We start from the raw sequence: 26,635 nt of genomic DNA, 5'->3' as shown, positions 1-26,635 counted from the left end.
TGACCTCAGGTCCTGACCCAGAACAAGGCATTACAAGGCAGTTTTCAGAAGTAAGTAAGCGGGGAAAACACAACACACACATAAACCTTCTCACATCAAATACGGGCAGAATAAATTCAAACCCCTTCTACAGCAGTGAGTAACACCATGTTGTTGGAAACATTCAATGCTCCAATACTGACCCTGGGAATGAACTCTAAGGGAAAACTACTTTGCAGTGCCTTGTTCTGGGCCAGGACCTGAGGTCAAGATATAAACAAACAAACAAAATAAAATGTAACATATATCATGGCTCTCTTGGGGATGCCCGTGTGTGCTTGAGTAAGGGAAGTAGAGAAATAGGCAGCATGACTGGCTACCAATTTGCTTAGTCCACTTCAAAATGAAAAATGAAAAATGCCTGGAGGGTGACAGGCAGCAGACCATGTGGTCCAACCTTAAACCTAGCAGGTCCTTCTGAGGTGGGGCCCTCAGGCTCATGAAGCCTGTCCTACTGGGGAGATGATTAGAATTCATCGTCAACCCCCTCCTTTCCCACTCCCTCCAAAGCACCAGCCAGTGGGAACATCATTCTACAAAAGTCGAGCGGGGTGCCCAGCCTTGGTGGCGCTGGGCGGAGCTGGAAGCCCCATCCTACAAAGCCCACTCAGGAGTGATAGAAGAGGGAAGACAACAGTTCCCGAGGGTCCAGGACTAGAAGCTCCAGACACAGAAGATAAGGGAAAGGGAAAGAAGCCACATTAGACTTTCCTCCCGTCTTTCTGGAGACAATGCCCCCCAAACACACACACACACACACACACACACACACACACACACAAAAAAAAAAAAAAAAAAAAAAAAAAAAAAAAAAAAAAACCCTCCAAAACACACAAAAAAACCCCAAACAAACAAACAAAAAAACCCCACAAAAAACCCCAAGAGGTTCTTTGAATCCAGCTCCTTGCATACTCCGGTGTCTCGGGAGCTGCGGTGGAGGAGGTGGGCTGGGGATCAGGGTGTGCCGGAGGGACAAAAAAGTAAGAGACAGGTTCAGATACATTTCCTTGGACCTGCCTCCCACCTGCTCGGGCCATAAACCCCAGGCTCCTGGGAGGAGCCGCGATGTAAGGGGTCTCCCGGGACCCGCTATCTCCCTCCTCCCCGTGTTCTCCCCGGGGACAGCGGGGCTCGGCGTCATCGGGGCCATCGCCGAGCACAGGTGGCCTCTCTAGACGTGCTGTCCTCGGGCTTTGGGGAGCCCCGCGGGGAGCCACGGGCCGCGCCCTCGCAGGCGTCCCGGGCCCCGCACCGGCCCCGCCCGGCGGCGGGAGGGCCAGCCCCGGGGCGGCGGGCGGCCACCCAGCGCCCTGCGGCCACCGCGGCCGCGCGCCTCCTGCGCTTCCCGCGCCCGCCGGGCGGAGGCTCCGTGCGCCGCCCCGGCTCCCCGCCCCGCCCGCCCCGCCGCCCCGCCCCCGGCGCCCGGGCTGCCCTGCCGTCCGGCCGGAGCCCCGGCGGTGCTGCTCAGGCGGCGCCTCCCCGCGCGGCGCCCGCGCTCCCGGCGGCGCCGTCCTCCCGCTCGGCCATCTTCCCTCCTCCCTCTGCGCTCCGGAGCCCCGGCCCCGGTCCGGCCCCCGCGCGGGGACTTTTCCGGAAAGTTTTCATTTTCCGCCTCGGGTCTCGGAGAACGCAGCTCCCGGCTCCCGCGGCGGCTGCAAACTTTTCCGCCGCCGCTCCGCGCCCTCGGCCGCCCGGACCCGCGCGCGCCCCGCGCCGCGATGAGCGCCCCCCCGGCGCTGCGGCCGCCCAGCCCGCTGCTGCCCGTGGCCGCGGTGGCGGCGGCGGCGGCGGCCGCGCTGGTGCCGGGCTCCGGGCCGGGCCCCGCGCCCTTCCTGGCGCCCGTGGCGGCGGCGGCGCCGGCGGCGGGCATCTCCTTCCATCTGCAGATCGGCCTGAGCCGCGAGCCCGTGCTGCTGCTGCAGGACTCGGCCGGGGACTTCAGCCTGGCGCACGTCCGCGAGATGGCTTGCTCCATCGTCGACCAGAAGGTAAGCCCGGCCGCCGCCCGCCGCGCGGGGGGCGCTCCCGCCCGGCGCCCGGCGCCCCAACTTTCCGGGTCCGGCCGGGCGCGCAGCCCGCGGCCAGCCTCCCGGGAGCTCCCGGAGGGGACCGCTCCCCTCCCACTGGGACGGCCGCATGCATCCCGGGCACAGCATTCCTGGTGTCCGATTCTCCCTCGCCCCAAGCTGTATTCATTCCCGGCTTCTCTGCAGCCTGCATCCTCTTCCCCCATTCCCACCCCTCTCCGGACGGACTTGTCCAGGTATCTCGCCCTTTTCTGGTCTCGCCTCTCCCAACTCGGGAGACTCTCCGGCTGGGTCTCCCCTCGCTCCCCCTGGACTAGCTCATTCCAGGCGCCAGAGTCCCCTGGGACCCGCTCATGGTGTTTCAGCACCCCTCCCTTCCGTAGCCCTCCCCCGCAACCCCTCTGGCTCGGATGGATGCTGAGGAGTTCCTGGAATCATCTGGACAGGAGGAATTTCTCACCTGTCACATACGCTTTTAAGAGAGGGTGATGGACTGGGCCAGCTGTGAAAACAACTGACTTAGAAAACAAACTACCCACTTACCTCTAGGTGAACATGGGGGCAGATATTTCCACATACAGTTTGGAAGTTGCAGCTTTTCTTGCTTTTCATCCTGGGGTCACTGGGAGTGGGGCGTGGAAGTGGGGGCACAGGCGTTTCCAGGGTCGGGTGCTGCGCTGGATGGGGCGCCGGGAGACCGCGCTGAAGTTTGTGGCTGTGAAACTTTGGACAGCGGCCATCCATCCAAGGCAGGTTGGGGGAAAAGGCCATTATCCTGGGCCAGGCTACCCTGGGAGGGGACCCAGCCCGCCCACCACCCTTAATGGTGCAATTCTGAGTTTCAGATTGTTTCTGCAGCCATCCAGAGGAGGGTTGCATGGAGGGGGTGATAAGAGTAGAAAGGAGAAGGGACCCTGGCGCCAGCCCTTTTAGTGTAAATAGCCAAGGCTTAAGGGGGTGGAGACAGGGTCTGTAAAGGTGCTGAATTTCAACCCCGAAGGACTGGCTGGTACTTGCCTTATAACTATCACTTGGATAATCAGGAATGCTTTCTTGAAACTTGGGGGGCAGAGTTTGCTAAGCCAGAGTGTTGTGTGAATTGTGGCACCCAGCGCGGGGATATTTAGGAAAATCCGCTGGGAAAAATCGCTGTCCTAGGAAGTTGTGAAAGTTCTGGCGCCAGGCTAAGGTAAGGATGGACGCCAGGGAAAGCGTTCATTGAAGGGAGAGACATTGTATATTACACTTGACTCTCATTTTTTTGCAACTTCCATGGAAATGACATATTTTGTCTAATTCTGGTACCAATCATATCAGGTGCCTCCTCATCAATATTTTTTTTGGGGGGGGGAAACCTGTAGCAGGTGAACAGGACCACCCCCCTAGGCACTGCAAGCCTTCCCTCTATGGATGTTGTAGTCTACAGCAACCTCTCTTAGGGGGTCAACAGTCAATTAAAGAACACTGGATAAGCACATAAATAATGTACAATGAAATTTCCCCCAAAGCAAATGCAATTGTATGGGGTTTCACCTGAATAGGGAAATAGGGAGTATTTGAATTGGTTCAAATTAATACGAACAGGCTGTTTTTGACACTTTTATAGCACACACACACACACACACACACCCCTTGATGGAGCTTAGGATGGGGAGAAACATGTGGTGTAAGAAGTTTGGGATTGGAATGTTGAATGAAGAGTGAATTCCAGTCATATCAGCAGCTAACACGGGCTATGCTATATGGAGGGGGCTATATGAGTGCAAAGGGAGAGGGACTGGAGGCTCTGTGGAACACAGCAGGCCTGAGGGTAGTGACTAGGATATTTAGAGAAAGTGTAACTATGAAAAGGCCTTGAAATGGAAAGGCGCTCACATTACCAGAAGCCTCCGTAATCTCTTGCATGGAGATATCAAACCAAGGCCAGCTGAAAGATGGATTTGCCACGTGGAGGGTGATTTAGAATGCCAAACATATTAAGGCAGAAAGAAAACTGGAGTTCCATCATGTGCCAATTGAGACCTGAACTAAACACGGGGGTGGGGGACACCTGGAGGAATGCCGGGAAGAAAATCACCAGCCCTGGTGACTGATTTACAAGGGGGACCCCTTCTCTTGGTATTTAATCCAGTAGTTCTTCTGTCTCTCACAAGAAGAGTTTGAAAAGTTTGACTGCTTGGTATAGCCAGGGTGAGGTCTCCCACTTTTATTGTTAAAGGTTATGGCAAAGGGAGAGAGAGATTCAGAGATGTGGATTTAAGAGTTACTAATATTCAGGATGCTGTAAATAAATACTGGATGGCGGGTCTAGACAGGAACATCTATCTTGAGACATGTTATCATGCAGGCAGAATTCAGAGGGCAGCATATCCATTCAGGGGAGCAGAGACGGTCAGTGTGGAGTTAAGGAAGAGTGAGGTGGTCCTTTGTTCTTTATTTCAGTTCTCTTGAAGTACTTTCTGAAGGTAGCAATGTGAGGAAGATTGGCAGGAGAGAGAGGGAGGGCATGGGGAATGAATGTTGTGGGAGAAAGCTGAGAGTTTTAAGTCAATTACAATTTGCTAGTAGACAGACTGGAGTCATGTTGATGCTACAGCAGTCTTCTGCTTTTATTGTTTTATAATGTGTTAAGAGGGTTTTCAAAGGTTAGAGAGTTCCCTAAATACTAAGGTCAGGCCAGCTTAAATCTTTGGAAGTCTTAGCTGACAATTCTGTTTATTTCAGCAACATTCCTGGGACATTTCTGTAGGCTGAGCACCCGAGGTGGACAGGGCTGAGTGGGGGAGATCCTGAGAAACAATTCTAAACTTACTATTTAGAATTTAGGGTTTTTTTCAGTTACATGGATTTGAAGAGTTTCAGAGATCTGACTGTACTTAAAAGAATTTTGGTGACAACTAAACAAAAAATGTTCTTTCTTTACTATAAAAGTACCCTGTACACTGACTTATAAAATGAAATAATTATTTCTTTTATCTTGAAGGTCAGATGAAAATCTAACCTTGCTTTTTGTATGTAACAGTGCATGAATATAAAAGATGTGATTAATTCCTTTTTTTCTGGAAGTGTTTGCCCATGGTTATATATATTTAGGTTATATTTATTATGTTTATTTCTTCACTTTGCAGGCATGCAACCTTGAAGGCTGGTTGTGTATAAAGACATAAAGACAGGTACTCTTAGTGTACATGATTATAGTTATTAAAAAAGAACAGTAATGGGCCTCACTTTGAAACACAGTTACTTTCTTCTATCAAAGGAATCTTGAACATATAGACTAAGAAGGAATTGTTTTGAAGCAAGGAACAGTAGTCCCAAAGAAACATTAGTTTGGTTCACAGTACACCATGTATCTCTACACACACACACCGCACATCACACACTTTTTAAAAATAAGCAGTATTGCCGAAAACAGTTTGGCTCAGTGGATAGAGGGCTGGTCTGCGGACTGAAAGGTCCCAGGTTCGATTCTAGTCAAGGGCATGTACACTGATTGCGGGCACATCCCCGGTGGGGGGTGTGCAGGAGGCAGCTGATCGATGTTTCTAGCTCTCTATTCCTTACCTTTCCTCTCTGTAAAAAAACAATGAAATGTATTAAAAAAAAATAAAAATAAAAATAAGCAGTATTAATTTAGGAATGTGGGATGCAGTTAACAGAAAGACAACTTATATTTATTTTTTGAGTGTGGAGTAATAGCATCTATAAGACTCCTGGCATGTCCTCTGACCAAAGAAAAGTGAGACTTTTATAGAGGGTAGCTCACGAAAGGAATAACAGAGGTTAGTTTCTGGGTTTGAGAGCAGCTTTACACCGTTTGGAGTTGTTTCACTTTCTTAGTTGTACGTTGTTTTCTTAACAGTTTTAGTGTCATTTTTATGTTTGTCGTTAATTTTAGCTATGGTACTTCTACATAATCTGAGGAAGCTGGAAGTAATTAGTTGACATGGGTCAACCAAGTCATTTTAAGCTAATGATGGTGTTTGAGTCTTAGGTGTATATTTTTATTCAAATTTTATATTTGTTATTGTTGTATGTATTGATTTCTGATTTAATGATGCAGTATAGGATTTGTCATTTTGTTAAGTGAGTCTTAAGTAATGTAACTTTAATACCATATATTTCAAATTTTAATTTCTTTTCAAGTTTAGGATTATACTTCGGTTTAGATGCAATGCCTATATTTTAAATATACCACATATATGTATTATATTTTCTAAATGTTTAAATGTGTTTTGGAACATATTTTTAAAAGCCCAATTATCTGCCAGATACTGAAGAATCCTATATAATAAAAGTCTAATATGCTAAGTATCCAGTTGTCTGGTCATCTGTTCAACCAATCAAAGCATAATATGCTAATGATATGCTGAGGCCACTCAACCTCTTGCTATGACGTGCACTGACCACCAGAGGCAGACAGTAGACCGGTTGATCAGTTGCTATGACAAGCACTGACCATCAGGGGGCAGACACTCCAACTGGTAGGTTAGCTTGCTGCTGGGGTCTGGCTGATCAGGACTGAGCGAGACGAGCCAGATATGCCTTGGAGTCCTCCCATGGCCCCTCCCTGGCTGGCCAACCTCCGGGGTCCCTCCCCGGCCCTGATTGTACACCCACCATTGGGGTCCGTGAGCCTGGCCCTTTCACAATCCAGGACCCCTGGGGGGATGTCAGAGAGCCAGTTTTGGCCTGATCCTGCAGGTCAGGCTGAGGGACCCCACTGGTGCATGAAGTCCTACACCGGGCCTCTAGTTGTTTTATATTCTCTATTTGGCTGCGAGAAGTGAGGCCTTATTATTTATCTCATAATCCAAAAGAGAAACTATGCTTTATATTTTTCTATCAATACACAGAACTGAAAACATTTTCTTACAGCTGTATACTAGTTAGCAGTTTTCACAAGGAAAATATTCTTTGAATCTGTAAAGTTAAAGGCATTTAGCCTTACAGTCTTTGGGCTGAGAAGAATCTGATAATTGGCTGTTTTGACATATATATGAATTAATTTGGCCTTTAAATCCAAGAATGAAATAAGCTTGAAAGAATTTTCTGTGATGCTATAGTGATTGTGTATCAGTTGGGATAGATTTGGGGCTGGAAATTATTAATAAAGTTTGAAAGTTTGCCCCATGCTTGATGGCTGTATTGTTTGGTATCAGCAGACACCTATCATAACTATTAAAGGAGATTTAAAACTTTATTTTGCTTATTATTATTGTTACTCTTTTTTTGTGAGTATCTCGGTCTTCACTAATTTATGCATGAATGATTTTTTAAGGACTGTTCTAGACAAAACACATTTGTAAGCCCATGAATGTATGGATGTAACTTATCTAAAATTACTTTGAAAATAAAGTCTAATAAGTGTAAAAGATTAAATATACTGCCTGGTAAATAGGTGCATAATAAATAGGATTATTGATAATCTAAGGCTTTACAGACTAGCCTACTGTATTGCTAATAGAATAAAAATGTACTTTCTATTCTTATTCTTATCTCAATATGTAATTTGAAATTGCAGTATAAAAAGCAATGTGGCTGCAAGGCCCAGGTGACATTATCTGTTCTCTGTACTCTATAATAGAGCAAGTCTTAGGAATAGTTGTATTTTGAAACTGACTCTCAAATCTCAACCTCTCAGACTTCCTGAAGAAGTAATTTGATTATTGTTAAATGAACAACATATGTGCTGATAAAAAAGGCATAGCTTCATTGCTTTGTATTATTTTTACCAAGAAGTTGATTTATTCCCCTTCCAATTGCAAGTAATTTTAATGATATTTCATTTGATAAAAAAGGCAAATAAAATAGGTAATGGTGCAACATTGGGCAACATAATGGTTCTCAAGACTGGAGTCGAACCTTCCTCTGCAAATCAGCCCTTGGTCTGAAGAGAAAGGTGTTTGGACGGAAGGAGATCTCATTTTGCTGCCATGCTAGCATCGAGCATCTTTGCTGAATCGCTATATCTGATGAATACCTAGTTTGACAAGCTTGTGCACATACAGAAGAGTTATATTGGAATGGAGGCAGTTTTACTGGGGAACAATTGGGTTAGCAGTTTGGCTAAGCCAATCACAAGTCTTTTCTAGATCTTTTCATTAACTACCACTTATCTCTCACAGTGGAATAGATAATTACATGAAAGGTAGGTGTGTGTGTGAGAAGTGCTCTAATAACCAAGCAACTGGGGCTGGATTCAGTTTGGATGAGAAGTAAAATGCAATTCCATAGGAGTTGATCATAAGAGTTCTTTGTTTTTATATTTTTTGCCAAAAGCAAACTAATCTCTTTGACCTCTGACCCCGACCTCTGACAGTCACTTTGGTTCATCTGAAAGCCCTAAGTCCAAATGTGAAAACAGAGGTAAAAGTTTAGCGTGTTTTTAAAAATTGTGTTCACCTTTTAATTTACCCAGCATTATGCTAGGGAGATTTTGAAATGAGGTTTCAGTTTCTTAAATCATTCCTTAATGTTGAAATATGTTAGAACAACACAAACAAGTTAAAAAGGCACCAATTTTCATTTTTCTATTGATAGGATTTAGATACAGAGAAATGCTTATTTTTCTCATATGTTATAAGAATATGTGAAATTTCTCCCAGGAATTCCTCTGATACTGTTAACCAAATATTTCTGTACCATTAAAAATGGATATTGACAACATTACTTGAAGTTACTTGGCATCAGAAACCCACATTTTACTGTTTCTTACTCTGTCTTTCTAGTCTTATACAGATCACAGATAATTAAATAAACAAAGTTTTACTTACATGGCCACTTGGCCATTATGTAATATCACAGAATTTAGATATTTATAAAGATAAGAGTTGTAAAAATACCACATATTGAGACACACTTATGCATGTCCAGATTTACAGTATCCTATATAGAAGTTCCTTCCAAAGTTGCAAAAAGGTTTTATTTGGCTAAAACTAGGCAGTTGATATAGTAGCTTAGTAATGTTGGCAAATATGAAGATTCGATTTTTAAATATGCAAACATGTAGGAATTTTGTCCAACTTATTTTGTTAAAAAGGAAAAATAAATTGATGCATCCTTTACTGGTTCATTGGCTTCTATTCTGACTAAACCAGTGATTGATGAGGAATTTGTTGAATTTACTACTTGGATTTAGGCACAATTTCAAAAATTTCTGAATGCCTCTCTCCCTGTGGGCTGTTTTTTTTTTTTTTTACATAGATATTATAAAATAATTTAAAAAGTATGAATATGATAAGGTATAATCAAAAGATATGAATGTGAAAAATAATTGGTATTTTTAATCGAAGGCTCTGTAGGCTGTGGCAAAATGTAGTGCATTTTCTTGTTACTAAAAGAAACATATTGTCTATTAGAAGAAATTTATTTAACTATTTTGGTAAAAAAAAAAATTTTTTTATATGTACCTTTCCTTGGTTCAGATTGTTGCAAGGCCTGGGCATGCATATGGAATGTTAAACGTTAATGCAGTTGAAGCTTGCTTTAGTGTACAGTTGACCCTGGAACAATGTGGGTGTTAGGACACTGTGCCTCTCTCCTCCTCCCACACAGTTTAAAATCTGTGTATAACTTTTTACTCATTCAAAACTTAACTACCAATAGCCTACTGTTGAACGGAAGCCTTATTGATAATGTAAATAGTCAGTTAACATATATTTTGTAAGTGATTCTTACAAAGTGTTAGAGAAAAGAAAATGGTATCTATAATAATAAAAGTGTAATATGCTCATTAGACTGGACATCCTTCCAGACGACCTTTGGGATGAAGTCGGGGCTGTGAGAGAAGTCCGGGTCCCGGGGGCCAGAGGGAAGCCAGTGCCAGTGCCGGCAGCTGGAGAAGGAAGGCCCACTCTTGCATGAATTTCGTGCATGGGGGCCTCTAGTAAGAATATAAGAAGAAAGAGAAAATACATTTACAGTATTTATTAAAAAAAAAGAAAACCATGTTTAAGTCAACCCAGGCAGTTCAAATGTATATTGTTCAGTCAACTGTAATGTTTGTCACAGAAATAATAGACAATTAAACCCAATTATAAAAGAATGTTATTAAGCCTGTGAAATAAATATCTGAGTCTGTTTCCTTTTTTCATAAACAATGGTTTGAAAAATATGCATATAATCAAAGCCTGATTTGGTAAAATATGTCACTGATAATAACATATTTGTATATCAAACTGCATCAAAACAGTAGTTTATTAAAATACTAGAGGACTGGTACATGAAATTCGTGCACAGAGAGGGGGTGTTCCTCAGCCCAGCCTGCACTCTCTCCAATCTGGGACCCCTCGAGGGATGTCTGACTGCCCGTTTAGGCATGATCCCACCAGGACTCACAATCCAGGACTACTGGCTTCCAACCACTTGCCTGCCTGCCTGCCTGATTGCCCCTAACTGCTTCTGCCTGCCAGCCTGATCACCCAATAAGCATTCCCCTGCCAGCCTGATCAACCCTAACTGCTCCCCTCTTGACCCGATTGCCCCTAACTGTTCTCCCCTGCCTGCCTGATTTCCTCCAGCTGCTTTCCCCTGCAAGCCTGGTTCCCCCCAAATGCCCTTTTTTGCAGACCCAGTCACCCCTAACTGCCCTCCCCTGCTGGCCTGGTTGCCCCCAACTGCCCTCCCCTGTAGATCCAGTCACTCCTAACTGCCCCCCCTCCCCTTTGCTGGTCTGATTGCCCACAACTGCACTCCCCTACTGGCCATCTTGTGGCGGCCATCTTGTGTCCTCATGGGGGTGGCTATCTTTGACCACATGGGGGCAGCCATCTTGTGTGTTGGAGTAATGGTCAATTTGCATATTACCTCTTTGTTAGATAGGACTAGAGGCCCATAATAGGAAATTTATGCACAGGTAGGGTCCCTAGGCTTGGTTGGCGATCAGAGCCAATCTGTGGGGTGACCGGTGGGTGGGGTGATTAGGGGCCCTCACTGGCACCTGCCTTGGCTGGTGGTCTGGCGCTGCCTGCTCACCGGCTCTGACCAGGGTCAGCTCCTGCATTGAGCATCTGCCCACTAGTGGTCAGTGCACATTTAACAACCGATCGTTCTGCCAGTCATTCTGCCGTTTGGTCGATTTGCATGTGAGGGTTTTATTATATAGGATGAACTCCATATTCCATTAGTTTGCTTTTATGTATTTTTTTTGGTAAATGATTGAAGTTGACTATAAAGTAAGAATTTTTTGCTTGAAATTTATGCAGCTAGATTTATGTAAATTGATGTTGATGTAAATTTAGACTTGTTTTTTTGTTGTTGTTGTTAATCCTCACCCCAGGACATTCTTCATTTAATTTTTAGAGAGTGAAAGGGAGGGTGAGAGACAGAGAGAGAGAAACATTGATGTGAGAGAGACACATTGATTGGTTACTTTCTGCTTGTACCTGCAACCCGACAGGGGCCTGGGATCAAGCCTGCAACCAAGGTAAGTGCCCTTGACCAGAACCCTTGACCCTTCAGTCCAACAGCCAACATGCTCTATCCACTGAGCCAAAGTGGCCAGGGGAAATTTACACTTTTTAAGCAATTTTTTTTCTCATTAACCATTCATAAAGATTAAGCCATTACATTAAAATGTTAAGAAAGATTTAAAATTGTCAGTGTTAGACATACTAAAAAAGTAAAACCTTTTCTTAGTTTGTCTGAATTAGTCACCCTAATGATAGAGTAATTACTGCATGATTATGGAACTTTCACTTTGTGTTTTTTTTTTTTTTTTTGTTTTTTTTTTTAATACATTTTTATTGATTTCAGAGAGGAAGGGAGAGGGAGAGAGATAGAAACATTAATGATGAGAGAGAATCGTTGATTGGCTCCCTCCTGCACACCCCCTATTGGGCATGAAGCCCACAACCTGGGCATGTGCCCTTGACCAGAATTGAACCCGGGACCCTTCAGTCCGAAGGCCGATGCTCTATCCACTGAGCCAAACCAGCTAGGGCTCACTGTTTATAACTGGTAACTATGGCCAGAGAGAGACCAAAGATTACTTCTCTCTGGTGCATGTACTTGAGTTAAATTCCAGAGAACTTAATTGATTGAGTTAGGACACCTGCCCCTGTTTTTAAATAGTTTATTCATGGCACTGTCTCAACCCTCTAATTAAACATGAACAGTTTTTTTTGTTTGTTTGTTTTTTTTTTAGAAAGTCGGCTCTTCTTTTTTTAATATATTTTATTGATTTTTTACAGAGAGGAAGGGAGAGAGATAGAGAGTTAGAAACATCAATGAGAGAGAAACATCGACTCAGCTGCCTCTTGCACACCCCCTACTGGGGATATGCCCGCAACCAAGGTACATGCCCTTGACCGGAATCGAACCCGGGACCCTTCAGTCCCCAAGCCGACGCTCTATCCATTGAGCCAAACCGGTCCCGGCCAGTTTTTTTTTGTTTAAATTTGTTTGTTTTTCCTCTCTGTTAACTCCTCAGATTATTGAGAGCTGGTTGCGGTCTTGTGTGGTGGGAGAGGGCCTTTCGGGTCAGACCAGGTGTTCTTAACAATACTTCAGAGTGGCCACATCCTCTCAGTGCTGGGAGATCAAGGCCAGCCTTCAGGGAGGGACATACTAAGGGTTTCAGGGCACCTAGCATAGGGAATAAGGGATTTGGAGACACCTGAAGGTGATTTCTTTGCCAAGGAAGCACATTTTTTTGTGTAGGACTGGAGAATACTCAGGTTCCAGAAAGATGAGGTGTCCTGTCCATTCTGCACCATCCCTAGAGCTTTTGCACTACCTCAGCATCTTTAAAAAGTGTGGTCTGTATCCCTGGTATGGAAAGCTGCAACTAAGCGCATGTGTGACCAACAGAGTTGTAATTATTTAGAAATTGGTTAGGCCAGTTAGCCTGTCAGGACTGTAGCAGTACAAGTCAAGGCCACTTGATCATAAGCAGTGGTCTGGGGCAAAGAGCTGTAGCTCTCACCATTGTCAAAAGCAGCCCTGCCCTGGCTGGTGTGGCTCAGTTGGTGAGCCTTGTGCTGTTTACGGAAAGGTTGCCAGTTCAATTCCAGCTTTTGGGCTCCATCCCCCGTAGGGGGATGCACAGGAGGCAGGCAATTGATGTTTCTCTCTTTCCCCCTCTCCCTTCTTCTCTCACTAAAATCAATAAAAACATATATATTTTTTTTTTTTAAAAAGCATCCCAAGTATCTATCAGTAGATAAGTGAATAAAAAAGCTGTGGTACATTTACAAAATGGAATACCACTGTGCCATTAATTCCAGAAGGAATAAAATTTTACCTTTTGTGACAGCATGGATGGACCTGGAGAACATTATGCTAAGTGAAATAAGCCAGTGGGAGAAAAACAAATACCATATGACTTCATTCCTATGTGTAATTTAATGAACAGACTGAATAATCAAGCAAAATAGAGACAGCCTCAGAGAACAGGCAGACAGCTCTTGGGAGGGAGGGATAGGGGGGAGGGTTGTAGGAGTTTTGGGAAGTGGAATGAAAGGACTGAGCACAAAAGAAAAAGAAAAGAGAACTCAGGGATATGGACAACAGTGTGGTGATTGTGGGGTTAGGGGGATGGAGGAAGGTGAACGAGGGCATGGAGGGGATAAATGGTGATGGAAAACATAAATAAAATAAAATAAATTATAAAACAAATCAGGGAAGAGTGGGAGGATGGTGGGGGCAGGAAGGCTGCAGTTAAGCTTTGGTGATGCTGTTGAGCCAGTGGTGGTGAACAGGCCTGAGCAGGCTTGAGTAGGTAGCACCTGTAGGATTGTGAGATAGTGACACCGGAGGGCAGAAAAAACAGTGATAGTGAAGGGCCTATGATTCAGTTAGCTGGGGCCACATGAATACCATGTTTCCTCCAAAATAAGACATCCTCTGAAAATAAGACCTAGCGCAACTTTGGGAGAAAAAATTAATATAAGACACTGTCTTATTTTCGGGGAAACAGGGTAGCAGTGGGCGAGGTCTCACTAAGCACATGTGTGACCAACAGAGCCTCATCTGGAGGAGGCTTTTCCAAGCACAATAGTCCTGTAGGAAGTTTTCAGAAGGTCACACATGAGTGTGTCAAAGAGGCTCCCCCATGATTTGACTGAGCAAGTTTTAGGAAGAGCTTTTCCCAGGAGCATTGGGTTGTGGTCCACAAGGTTCCAGGGGCTCACGGTAAACATGGCCGGAGACTGGAGCCTCCAGGAATAAAACCTCCCCGGTGTCCTTTACTCCGTGTGTCTGTCGGTATCTCTCCTTCCCCTCCTTGACCATCTCTGATTTTCCCAGTAGCCCTCTGTGATAGTCATTTTGTCTCCATTTTAAGGATTAGGAAAGTAAGGGTCAGAGAGGTTAAACCATTTATCCCAAATCACATAACTACTAAGCAAAAAGCAAACCTCCCAATATGTCAGTCACTTCACTATAGCTAATCCTAAAACCAGGGAGGACCGGAGTGGCCCTAGATTTGAACAGAGAGGAATTATCAAATTCTGGGGGGTGGGGGGGATGCCAAACTTCCTATTATGTTGGCTTAAATTTTCATAAAAACACCTCAGCTTTGACAGTATGATATTACTTTAATGTTAGTTTACATAATTTCTTAGTCTGGAAGGCTTCCCTCATCTAGAATTCACGTCCCGCAGAGCGGTCAGCTAGAATTCCAGTCCTTCGGAGGCTGCAGCCACAAGGCTTCTTTTAAGGGATGTTAGACGTGGACCCTCATTGGGGATAGGAGTGCAGTAGAGGTATAGGATTACCTCAAGTGTTTAAGAGACATGCCTCACCCTTGAGGTGTCACATGAACTGTAATGTTTCTATTGGTTCATTTAAAAAATGATGCTTGTTTGTGTAGCAGAATTTGATTTAAAATTTACTATCATTATACTCTGGTAAAAAGATATGGGGATTGCCAATCCTCACCCCATTTTTTAAATTTCCAAACACGCTTGTTATTTATCCAAAGAAGTTCATTACTTTCTGTTTGGCCTAAGTCAGTAAGTATTGTCAGGTCGACTCACAATACTTAACTTCCAATGAGACGTGGGCACAAAGGTGTGTTGGAAGTGTTAGGATAGGCCATGTTTGTAAAATTGGCTCAACACCAGCACATGTAAAGAATCTTAGTTATAGTATAAATCAATGAACCATTTGTTTTTTCTTGAATAATACATTGATTTTGAGAAAATATCTAAGGGTCCTTAAGAAAAGTGCCTTTCAGTGGTTACTTTTCATGTGAGAAGTATTTGGATTGCCAGTATGTAAAAAGATCATGCTTTGCAAACATGTTTCTCTTTTTATGAATTTAATGTATTTGTGGTTTGTTAGTTTATTTTTGGTCAGCTGTAAATGAATCCACGCTAAGATAAGCGTACTCCCACTTGTGTATGATCAGTCACAGGCCACGAAGAGGCGTTTTTCCTGCTTCCATAGTGCTAGCCAATCCGAGTTGTGGATTGCCTTGCATTCCTTTGTAGTGACTGTGCACAGGGCGAACACCAGTGCTTCCTTGCCAAGTAATTGCACTGTCTTTAAGTTTTACAACAATGTGGTTGTGTGTATAGGTAGACATGGTTTGATCTAAAGTATAATTCAATTCTAATGCTTCCTACTCTGCATGACTATTGGGAAGCATAAAGTAATTATTCATTCCTAATGGCCTAGAAAGGCACCTGAAAATATTGCCTCCCTTAATATATGTGTCAGTTTTGCAGCTTTAGTCGTTCACAAGTTCCATAGTGAATGCTCTTTGACAGGTCTCACTGGGAGTCTCCTGGCTAACCAAAAGGTAGCAGACCTACCCAGCTGCACTGGAAGTCTGACTTTCCCTGATGTCTACCGTACTAGCCAAGCTCTATGCTCTGTAAGCCTTAGAGACAACCCGTCTTTAACTGGTTAGACCCAGGGCATCCCTTGTTTTTTGAAGAGTGGATCACTCATATCTAGCTCTTCTTTACCAATTGACCGGTGCTGAGAAATAATGTATTCGCTTCCGAGTAGCTCCTCTACAGGAAGGCTCTGTGCCCTTCTCTGCCACAGATGCTTATTTCATCTGCTAGTGTAGAATGAGTTGTCACGTGGGATAGACCTTTAAAATATTTTTTAAAAATCAAACGGTTTGCATAGACTGTCATCTGGCATGATCTTTGCTTTCACTCATTTCTCTGGGCAGAATAGGGGGCAGAAGTGAACATACAGCGAGGATGGACTAATAGAGTGGAGTTGAACTAATAACACACTAAATAGATTGACCATATACCCACTTGTCCAACTGAGTCCCTGTTTATATCTGTTATCCTGGAATTCTTCTAATTGTATGTTCAATGATAAAAATTATGAAGTTTTAAGTTAAAAAACAAACAGACAACAGAAAGAAAATTTAACTGATTCTGGTAGCTCATACTGACTTCATTAATTGTAATAGGTAAACAGAAAAGGCAGCCTTCACCTTCAGCATCCTTAGCAACCATCACAAAGGCAAATACAGACGTACATGCAGCATGAGGGTAAGAGTATCATAGTTTCAAGTTGTATTTTATTGTATTCTCCGCTCTGAAGAAAATATAACATGGTTAGCACAAAAAGAGAGAAGTTGCACACAAATTCTCTGATTTCTTAACAACTTGTTTTATACTTTAAAAATGAATAGGAAAATAAGAGAGATAAAGTTTTGTAAATTGTATTGTCCTGTCCCCAAAAATTTTTTTTGTAGGCTCTAGTTCATATTTTCTTTAAGATGTTCATGGGCATTGCCTGGATGAAATAAACATATGAGTTATGTCTATTACTCTACACTTGGTTCCTGATGATGAATATGCTGTTGAAGTGATATTAAGAATTATAGGCTTAGAAATTATAATGTTGATGCTCTGGCTCCTGAAAAATAATGCAAGTCAGTGAGTCTAAAGCCACTTGAAAAGGAACTTGATTTTGCATAATCATTTCTGTTTAGAATTATATTATGTATGCTTTAATTAGTTAATTGTGTTTTTTTTTTTTTTAATTTGGATAATTACAGAATTATCACATGGTGATAGGCTGAATAATGACCCTCAAAGATGTTCATATCCTAATCCCTTGAGCCTGTGACTGTTATTTTTATTGCAAAAGAGACTTTATAGATAAGATTAAGATTTTGAGATTGAGAGATGATTCTGGATTATCTGATTGGACACAACCTAGTCACATGTCCTTAAAAGTGGAGAATCTTTCAGATTAAGTCTGACAGATGAGACTAAAAAGCAAGAGAGATTCCAATCATGGGAAGGACTTGATTGCCTTTTGCAGACCAGGAAGATGGAGGTCATTCCAGGAGCCAAGGAATGCTGGGGTTCTTGTAAGGGGGAAAAGGCGGAGTGAGAGCTTTGTAGTAATGAGAGGTGTGGCAACAGAAACTAGAGGTTGCAGTGATTCCAGGAAGAGGTCATGAACTAAGCAATAGAGTCAAAGCTGGAAGCTGCTAAAGGCAGCAGGAGAAGGAGCCACACCTTGACTTTAGTCCAGTAAAACTGATTTTGGACTTCTGATCTCTAGGAGTGTAAGAGAATAAATTTGTGTGTGTGTGTGTGTATGTTTTTAAAGCTATTAACTTTGTGGTAGTTGTTTACTTCAGCAATCTGAAACTACTATGGGACATTCAATTCAGACAAGCCCCTAAATGGGTCATACCACCAAGGGTTAAACACAGGTAACATTTTGGTGAATATCCTATCAGGCGTATTTTTTTTTTTTTTTCTAAGTGAATGAATATGCTCATCATGACTCCCATAGTGTTTTATTGGTTTGTTTCATTTGATACCATGTCTTGCTATGTCAGTTTTTTCTTTCTTTTTTTTTTTTCTATAAACTAAAACCATTCACCTTAGAACAGGAATGAGACAGGGATGCCAACTTTTACCACTCCTGTTCACCATCGTTCTGGAAGTGCTAGCCATAACAATCAGATAAGAAGAAGAAATAAAAGTTATCCAAATTGGAAAAGAAGACTGTCATTATTGGAAAAGAATTATTTGTAGATGACATGATACTGTACTTAGAAAACCCTAAAAGCTCCATCAAAAAACTACTAGACTTAATAAATGAATTCGACAATGTAGCAGGAACAAAATTAATGCCAATAAATCTATGGCCTTTCTATACACCAAAAGTGAACTAACAGAAAGAGAGACTAAAAAAAAATAATCCCATTTACCATTGCACCAAAAAATATTAAGATGTATAGGAATAAACTTAACTAAGGTAAAAGACCTATACTCGAAAAACTACAAGACACTGAAAAAAGAGATAGAGGAAGACATAAACAAATGAAAGAACATACTGTGTTCATGGATTGATACTGTGTTTTCCTGAAAATAAGACATCCTCCAAAAATAAGACCTACTTACAGGTTTCCTTCTGAGTGAAATATAAGGCATCCCCCGAAAATAAGCCCCACCCCCCCCCCCCCCCCCCGCCGCAGGCTAAACATGAGAGATTTGATCCACTGATTCTGAAAAAATGGAGTCACAAGAAATTCATCAGGAAATTCAGGAATTGGATTGTTATGATGATGTTCCAGAAGGTGATGACATGATTGTCATTGAATAAATGAGTAAATTCTTGATACTGTAGGGTTCACAGACTGTCTGGTTTGTGTTGACAACTACCGTACTACCGTACCATATACAGGTAATAAATTTCCTTTATTTTCATTTAACAATAAATGTGTACCGTATTCTTCTTCATGGAAAAATAAGACATCCCCAGAAAATAAGACCTAGCGCATCTTTGGGAGCAAAAATTAATATAAGACACTGTCTTATTTTCAGGGAAACAGGGTAGAATCAACATCATTAAAATGTTCATACTACCCAAAGCAATCTATAGATTCAGTGCACTCCCCATTAAAATACCAAGGGCATACTTCACAGTCCTAGAACGAACTTGCCAAAAATTCATCTGGAATAATAATAATAAAAAAAGACCCCAGATAGCTGCAGCAATCCTGAGAAAGAAGAACAAAGTAGGAGGGATGTCAATACCAGATATCAAGCTGTATTATAAAGCTACTGTTCTCAAAACATCCTGGTACTGGCACAAGAGCAGACTTATAGATCAATGGAATAAAATAGAGAACCCAGAAATTTACCCAAACCACTATGCTCAATTAATATTTGACAAAGAAGGCAAGAACATACAATTGGAGTCAAGACAGTCTCTTCAATAAACGGTGTACAAACCCTAAAACCTTAAAATGGATAAGACCATAAAAATATTAGAGGAATCCACAGGCAGCAAAATCTCAGACATAAGTCAAAGCAATTTCTTCACTGATACATCTCCTAGGGCAATGGAAAATAAAGAGAAAATAAGCAAATGGGACTACATCAAAATAAAAAGCTTTTGCACAGCAAAAGAAACAATAAAACTACAAGAAAGCCCACTGTATGGGAGAACATATTTGCCAATGTTATCACAGATAAGGGTTTAATCTCCTACATTTACAGGGAACACATACAATTTAACAAAAGGAAGATAAACAACCCAATCAAAACATGGGCAGAGGTCTTAAATAGATACAATTCGAAATAGGACATAAGGAAGGCCAAGGGATATATGAAAACATGCTCAAAGTCACTAATCATCCGAGAGATGCAAATCAAAATGACAATAAGGTACCATCTCATACCTGTCAGAATGGCTATCATGAACAAATCAACAAATGACAAGTGCTGGAGAGGATGTGGAGAAAAAGGAACCCTCGTGCACTGCTGGTGGGACTGTACAGCTACTGTGGAGAACAGTGTGGAGTTTCCTCAAAAAACTGAAAATGGAACTCCTATTTGACCCAGTAATCCCACTTCTAGGAATATATCCCAAGAAACTAGAAACACCAATCAGAAAGGATATATGCACCCCTATGTTCATAGCAGCACAATTTACCATAGCTAAGATTTGGGAACAGCCTAAGTGTCCATCAGCAGATGAGTTGATTAAAAAAACTGTGGTTCATCTACACAATAGAATACTATGCTACTGTAAAAAAGAAGAAATTCTTAACATTTCCAACAGCTTGGATGGAGCTGGAGAGCATTATGCTAAGCGAAATAAGCCAGTCAGAGAAAGATAAAAATCACATGATCTCACTCATTTGTGATTTTAATGAACAACATAAACTGAACTCTGGAGAGGGAGGGTATGTATGGGGGGGGGGGCAATGTTAAAATATGTACACAGATAATAATTTAATAAAAAACAGATCCAGAGACAGAGAAGCATTGAGCAGACTGTCAAACCTCAGAGGGAAGGTAGGGGAGGGTGGGGGAAAAGGGGAGAGATCAACCTAAGGACATGCATATAAGCCTAATTAATGGATACAAACTAGAGGGGTGAGTGCATGATTGGGAGGTAGGGGAATAGGACACATATGTAATACCATAATCAATAAAGAAAAAAAATTTAAAAAGTTTTATGTATAAACTGTTCAGTGCCCTCAGGGTAATTTTTGTGTGAAGAAAAGGCTTTTCAGATTATTTACTGTGCTTTTAGAATTTAATATTAAAGTTCATAGAGTCACAAGTTCAGCTTTTAATTTTAATGTTTGAGTGCATTAAACTCATAAGTATTTTTATTTTTTTAAGTCTAGCAGATTGTATCAATCCCATTTAAGAACCTTTGAAGAATTATTAGTATCCTTTACAAACCAAATTAATTAGATACTTTCAAACATTTTAAATTACATTTCTAAATTTAATATATTTGATTTCCTTTAAATACTGTAATCACCTGCTTAATAAATCCTTATATGTTATTATGTAATTCTTATAAATCTAATAAATGAAACATAAGTATGAAAATATTATAAAGTTTAAGCTCTTAAATGTTCCAATACATACACATAAGCCAAAATAAATTGCTTAAATATATGTATACTAGAGGCCTGGTGCATGAAATTTGTGCAGGGGGGAGGGGGCCCTCAGCCCAGCCTGCACCCTGCACCCTGCACCCTCTCCAATCTGGGATCCTTTGTGGCAGTCGGACATTTCTCTCACAATCCAGGACCACTGGCTCCTAACTGCTCACCTGTCTGCCTTCCTGATCGCACTTAACTGCCCCCCCCCCCCCCCCCCCCCCCGTGCTGGCCTGGTCATCTCCACCTGGCCCCCCTGCAGGTGTAGTTGCCACCAACTGCCCTCCCCCCCCCCCCCCCCCCCCGCCACCGCCAGTCTTGTGCACCCCCTGCCGGCGTGGTTGCTACCAACTGCCACCACCACCCCCCCCGCCCCCCCCTGACAACCTGGTTGCCCTTACTGCCCCCACTGGCAGTCAGGTTGTCCCAATTGCCCCCCTGCAGGCCTGGTAGCTGTATGCAGCTGCTGTTTGGTTGTTTGGTTGCCCCTCACTAACCCCCTGCCAGCCTGGTTGCCCCAGGTAGCGTGCTGTTCATTCATTTGGTTGGCCTTCATTAAACCCCCCGCCGGCCTGGTCACCCCACACAGCCTGTTCAGTCTTCTGTTCAGTTGTTCTGGATGCAATGGTTGCTTAGCCTTTTATATATATAGACTAGATGCCAAGTGCACGAAATTCATGCACTGGGGTGGGTGTCCCTCAGCTCAACCTGCACCCTCTCCAATCTGGGATCCCCTGGGGGATATCAACTGCCGGTTTAGGCCTGATCCCTATTTGGTTTGTAAATATTAAGGATATTAGATAGGACCACTGACTTGTGCCTTTATATAAATCTAGTGGCCTGGTATACAAAATTTTCCCCACCCATGAAATAATTATGTGATACCATAAGTTTTGTGGGGTTTTCTTCTTATGTACATTTTGCAATTGTCTTCTTGGCCTGGTTCAGTTTGCATAAACCCTGGTGCTTTTACCTGGGACAAAATTGGATTCTCTTGGCAGTGTAGGTCAATTTGTGTAGATCAATTCCTTTGAACCCTATTTGTGTGAGTGATTCCATCACTTCAACAATGGGTGTAATCATGTATTCCACATCTTTGGATTCAATTTATGTATTACTTCTCTGTGTGTAAAAGTTTCAAATTCCTACCCTGATTGATCGTTTGATTGAATTTTGAATTTGGCTGTTAAAATGGGTTAATCCCTTTTCTATCTATGCTCAAGACCTTTGAACCTAATGGAATACTGCATTTTCATATTCTTTCTTTCTCTTATTTAGAATATTAAGTATGTGATTGAGTGTTGGCAACCTCTAGAGCTTTGACCTAGCCATCTAAGTCACAGCTCATAAGATCATTCTTCTAACTTGCTACCTTCCCCTGTAAATAAAAGAACTGTCTGGGCACCACTTTCTAATGTCTGAATAGAATTGTTATATAGATTTATTACAGTATGTTTAACTTGTCTCATACTTTTGTATATTTAGGATTCTTTCATTAAAAAATATCTTAATGTATATGTCTTGGCATTATTTTTTCCACTTACACATATAATATTTATATTTGAATTTTTCCATTCCCAAGATTAATATGCTTTAAATATTTTGATATTGTTTGTTGATATTTCTAAGATTAATTTTAGATTATAGTTTTGTTTTCAGAATTATAATGATTCTTTGCTTTTTTTTCAATTTGCAGAGTACAAATGTATAAATGTATTTTGTTTTTTCCTGCTCTATATTTAGAGAAAAAAATGAGTGAAGCGAGCAGCAAGATGCAGAATAAACTGTTTAATTTAACAGCCAACACTGAATCCATTATTGAATAGATGACATATGAAAGTTTATATCTAGCATATTCATAACGAACAGGTATAACCTTTAAAAATGATTGACAGTTTCTAATTTCCCTGCTTTTTTTTTCACAACAACTAGCCTGATATTTTCTCTATATATCCAAATTCACTTTGATCTTTTAAAATGCAGTTTAACAAACATATATTTCTATACATATTTAAGAAATTCCATAGAATAGTTTCTTAAAAGTAAAATTTTACATTTGTTTTTATTCAATTTTCTATAATGTTCTTTAGAAACCTGAAATAAATAAATAAATAAAAACCCTGGTTTTTAAATACATATATATGAATGTCTACTTTGACATGTCCATTTCTCCCTCTAAATCCTTCCTGCAAAATAAATTGTTGCATTATTTACTAAATACTATAGAGTTGTCTTTGGTAATTTATAATATACTAGAGGCCTGATGTACGAAATTCATGCATGGGGGAGGGTGTCCCTCAGCCCAACCTGCACCCTCTGCACCCTCTCCAATCCAGGACTTCTGGCTCCCAACTGCTCGCCTGCCTGCCTTCTTGATTGCCCCTAACCACTTCTACCTGCCAGCCTGATCACCCCCTAACCATTCCCTGCCAGCCTGATTGCCCCCAGCTTCCCTCCTTTGCCGGCCTGGTCAACCCTAACTGCCATCATCTGCAGCTTGATTGCCCCAACTGCCCTCCCTTGCAGGCCTGATCCCCCCCAACTGCTCTTCCCTCCTGGCCTGATTGCTCCCATCTGCCCTCCCTTGCAGGCCTGGTCCCTCCCAAATTTCCTCCCCTGCTGGCCTGATCACCCACAACTCCCCTCCCTTGCAGGCCTTGTCCCTCCCAACTGCCCTCTCTTGCTGGCCATCTTGTGGTGGCCATCTTGTGTCCACATGGGGGCAGCCATCTTTGACCACATGGGGGCAGCCATCTTGTGTGTTGGAGTGATGGTCAATTTTCATATTACTCTTTTATTCGATAGGATTTTGATTTAGTAAACTGTGATTTACACACAAAGTTTCAGGAACATCTTTATTGGATGGACTAAAGACAACTGAGTTAATCACATAAGTGAATAAACACCATGCCAGCAGCGATCTTTATACCGGGTATCTAGAACAGTGCCTGGCACTGATGATTTGGACAAATGATGTGTTCCATTATTTATTGGTTAAGTTCCTAGAAGCAGAGCTGTGTGAACAGTTTGTATGCAAATTAAATATTTTGCTATATCTGTACTATTTGCTTTCTAGGAAGTGCTCATTTCTTTCTCTGCTCCATAAGTATTATTCAAATAATTGCTTTTGAAAAAGTGAATTAGAATTGTTTTGGGAGATAGGATGTACTTAGGGAGAATGTTGGACCGTTGTTTGAGGAAACAAACAAATATACACAAAACCCTGGGATTGGAGTCTTTTCTTAGGAATTGTTATTCCTCTTGTCTAACTGGGCCGAGGATTTAAAGCCAGTGAGAACCTTCCTCCTGAAAACATTTCATGACAGGGCTCGAGTAAGTATTTGTTGAATTGAACTGAGTGTTTGGAACAGAAGGAGTCTTTTAAAAGACACTTCAGTGATTTACTTGTCAAATCTCAACCTAATTTACCTGTAAATTTTAAGAATATAATTATGGAAATTAGGAAAAGCTGACATAAAAAATATAGTGGTGATGGAGAGGAAAGAAGAAAATCAGATAATAACACAAACTCAACAATATTAGCTGGACGTCCCTTTGCTATTTTTTTGGGTTCACATGGCTTATGAAGTGAATTTTAGAAACTCAGATGGGCTGACAGAGAAGGAACATTCAGCAGAGTGGCCTCTAGTGAGGACCTTTAAAGGTAGTTAATAGTCTCTACTGTAGTTGCTTCAATGTGAGTCAGTAGGATTATAGTTTAAAAAGACATTTCCTTTGTTTCCTGCCCATTCTCAACCTCAGTAATTTTAATTTTTTACTTTTTTTCCAATGTAAATTACTGTTTTATATTAAGTTAGATTTCAGCTTTTAAATGATTTAACATTATGCTTATTTTGAAAAGCATTTTTATTCATACTTTCAATACTTATTGTATACTAAATGATGGATATTGTGTGTGTGTGTGTGTGTGTGTGTGTGTGTGTGTCTTATCTCATTTTCTGGTATTTGAAAAAGTTTTCTCTTTATAATTTTAGCTTCTGACAACCCAAATTTACACTTCATATGTTTCAGATTTTCTGCCCTGCCATTTGTTTCTCTTTTTCCATCATAATTTACTTTTTCATACAGTTCTACGCCTTCTCAGACATTCTTAAATGCCTCATAGATACACTCATGAGTTGATTTTCTCCAGTCATAAACCCTTTGGGTGGATATCCTATTTGATTTTCTGGAACCCTGTTGCTTTTTAACATAACATCTAGTCCTTGGATAAGCAATCTGTGATCTCCCAAGTATTTCACCACTTTATTTTGGGCAGTTGCCTGCTGTAAGCAGGAAGTATTTGTAACCTCTGCAAGTCACTCCTGGAGAGGGCTGCTCCCAGCCATTGGTACTAAACCGGGAGAGGTGATATCTCCATATCAGTTCATTCATGGAGGTGGAAGAGTCGCAATTTTGTACCCATGTTTGAAACTATCCTGCTTCTAAGCTAAATACTTCTTTATGAGGATGGTCTCCATCTTTCCAGATTTTATAAGGACCTAAGAAGTGGCTGAGAATAGGAGGTAACCTCAACTTGGATTTCACAATGGAACCTGTTTTTTCCACTGGCAAATCATTGTTTAAAGTCATCAATGTGTCTTTCATCCAGTCATTTTAAGAAGAAGTTTCTTGATATACAAAAAATATTCTGCCTGGATTTTTTGCTGAAACCAGTTTGGCTTAGTGGATAGATTGTCGGCCTAAGGACTGAAAGGTCCCAGGTTTGATTCTGGTCAAGGGCATGTACCTTGGTTGAGGGCACATCCCCAGTAGGGGGTGTGTAGGAGGCAGCTGATCGATGTTTCTAACTCTATCCCTCTCTCTTCCTCTCTGTAAAAAAAAAAAAAAAAAAAAAAAAAATCAATAAAATATATTTTAAAAAACATTCTGCCTGGATTTTTTTACCATAGCTTCCCCAAATTCCTTCCAGGGTAGATGGAAGACTATCTACCCTGGAGGGAACCTGGTCAAATTTCAGAAACGTAGGTTACAACACTTTTGATGGTTCCCCTTCAAGAATTGTCTCTCTGACTTTCTTGAAATTGTGGTCTTTCATCTTGGAGTCCATCAGGGACTGTGTGCACCTGAAAACCAGCTTAGGAAGTGACATCATTATCTGACAGACCCAGAGTACAATTAAGCTGTCTTCAAAAAAAGTTAACATGTGTCCTCCACAAGTTATTGATTCATTGTTTTTTTGATCAGACTGATTCCAACTAAATATCTAAGTTTGGGTATTTTGGCCAATTATTTTACACTAGGCACAGTCAGGATTTTGACACTATTCTTGAATGACCTCTTTTAATCGGGAATAATAACTAATTGCTTCCAGGTTTTATTAGTCTCACCTTGGCCTTTGAATCCATGAACAAGAATAAATTGTGAGCTAACCTATTTGAACTCAGCATATAGCTTTGACAATTTAAGCTCTATCTGAACCACTTCCATAGAAACCATTGGCATAGACAGTAGGAATCAACTTCTTGTAAGTTAAAATAATAATAGAATCATTGTTATTATTATCATGATGATTATCCTTAATATAACTAATATTTATCAGCTCTAAATAATGAGCAACTGATATAAACATTGTGGTTTGAAAGTCAGGGACATGTGAGAATTAAGAACTCTGTGGGTGCAGGGTTCATTTTGTTGTTTTGTATTAGGTTTATTTGAAATGACCAAGTAACCTTTCATGGAACAGGGCTCTATGCTGAGC

The 26,635-nt window shown here is 41.7% G+C and overlaps 1 protein-coding gene and 1 long non-coding RNA gene across 3 annotated transcripts in view; one reads left to right on the top strand and one right to left on the bottom strand.

Annotated features, from left to right (window-relative positions):
* The window catches only part of LOC311617650, a 54,668-nt gene extending 51,907 nt beyond the window's left edge, over positions 1-2,761 (bottom strand). The window contains exon 1 of the long non-coding RNA XR_014794142.1: positions 2,610-2,761. This is a non-coding gene — a long non-coding RNA (uncharacterized lncRNA). The remainder of the gene's footprint in view (positions 1-2,609) is intronic.
* Positions 1,459-26,635, top strand: part of PRKD1 (protein kinase D1) — a 290,502-nt gene continuing 265,325 nt past the window's right edge. For both annotated transcript variants that reach the window (XM_084874187.1, XM_084874186.1), the window contains exon 1: positions 1,459-2,027. In XM_084874187.1, the coding sequence (XP_084730313.1) occupies positions 1,758-2,027 (270 nt within the window). In that variant the 5' untranslated portion in view covers positions 1,459-1,757. The remainder of the gene's footprint in view (positions 2,028-26,635) is intronic.

This window comes from Pipistrellus hanaki, assembly GCF_964339955.1.
Source record: "Pipistrellus hanaki genome assembly, chromosome: 1".
NCBI lineage: Eukaryota > Metazoa > Chordata > Mammalia > Chiroptera > Vespertilionidae > Pipistrellus > Pipistrellus hanaki.
This window is presented reverse-complemented; position numbering and strand designations above follow the sequence as displayed.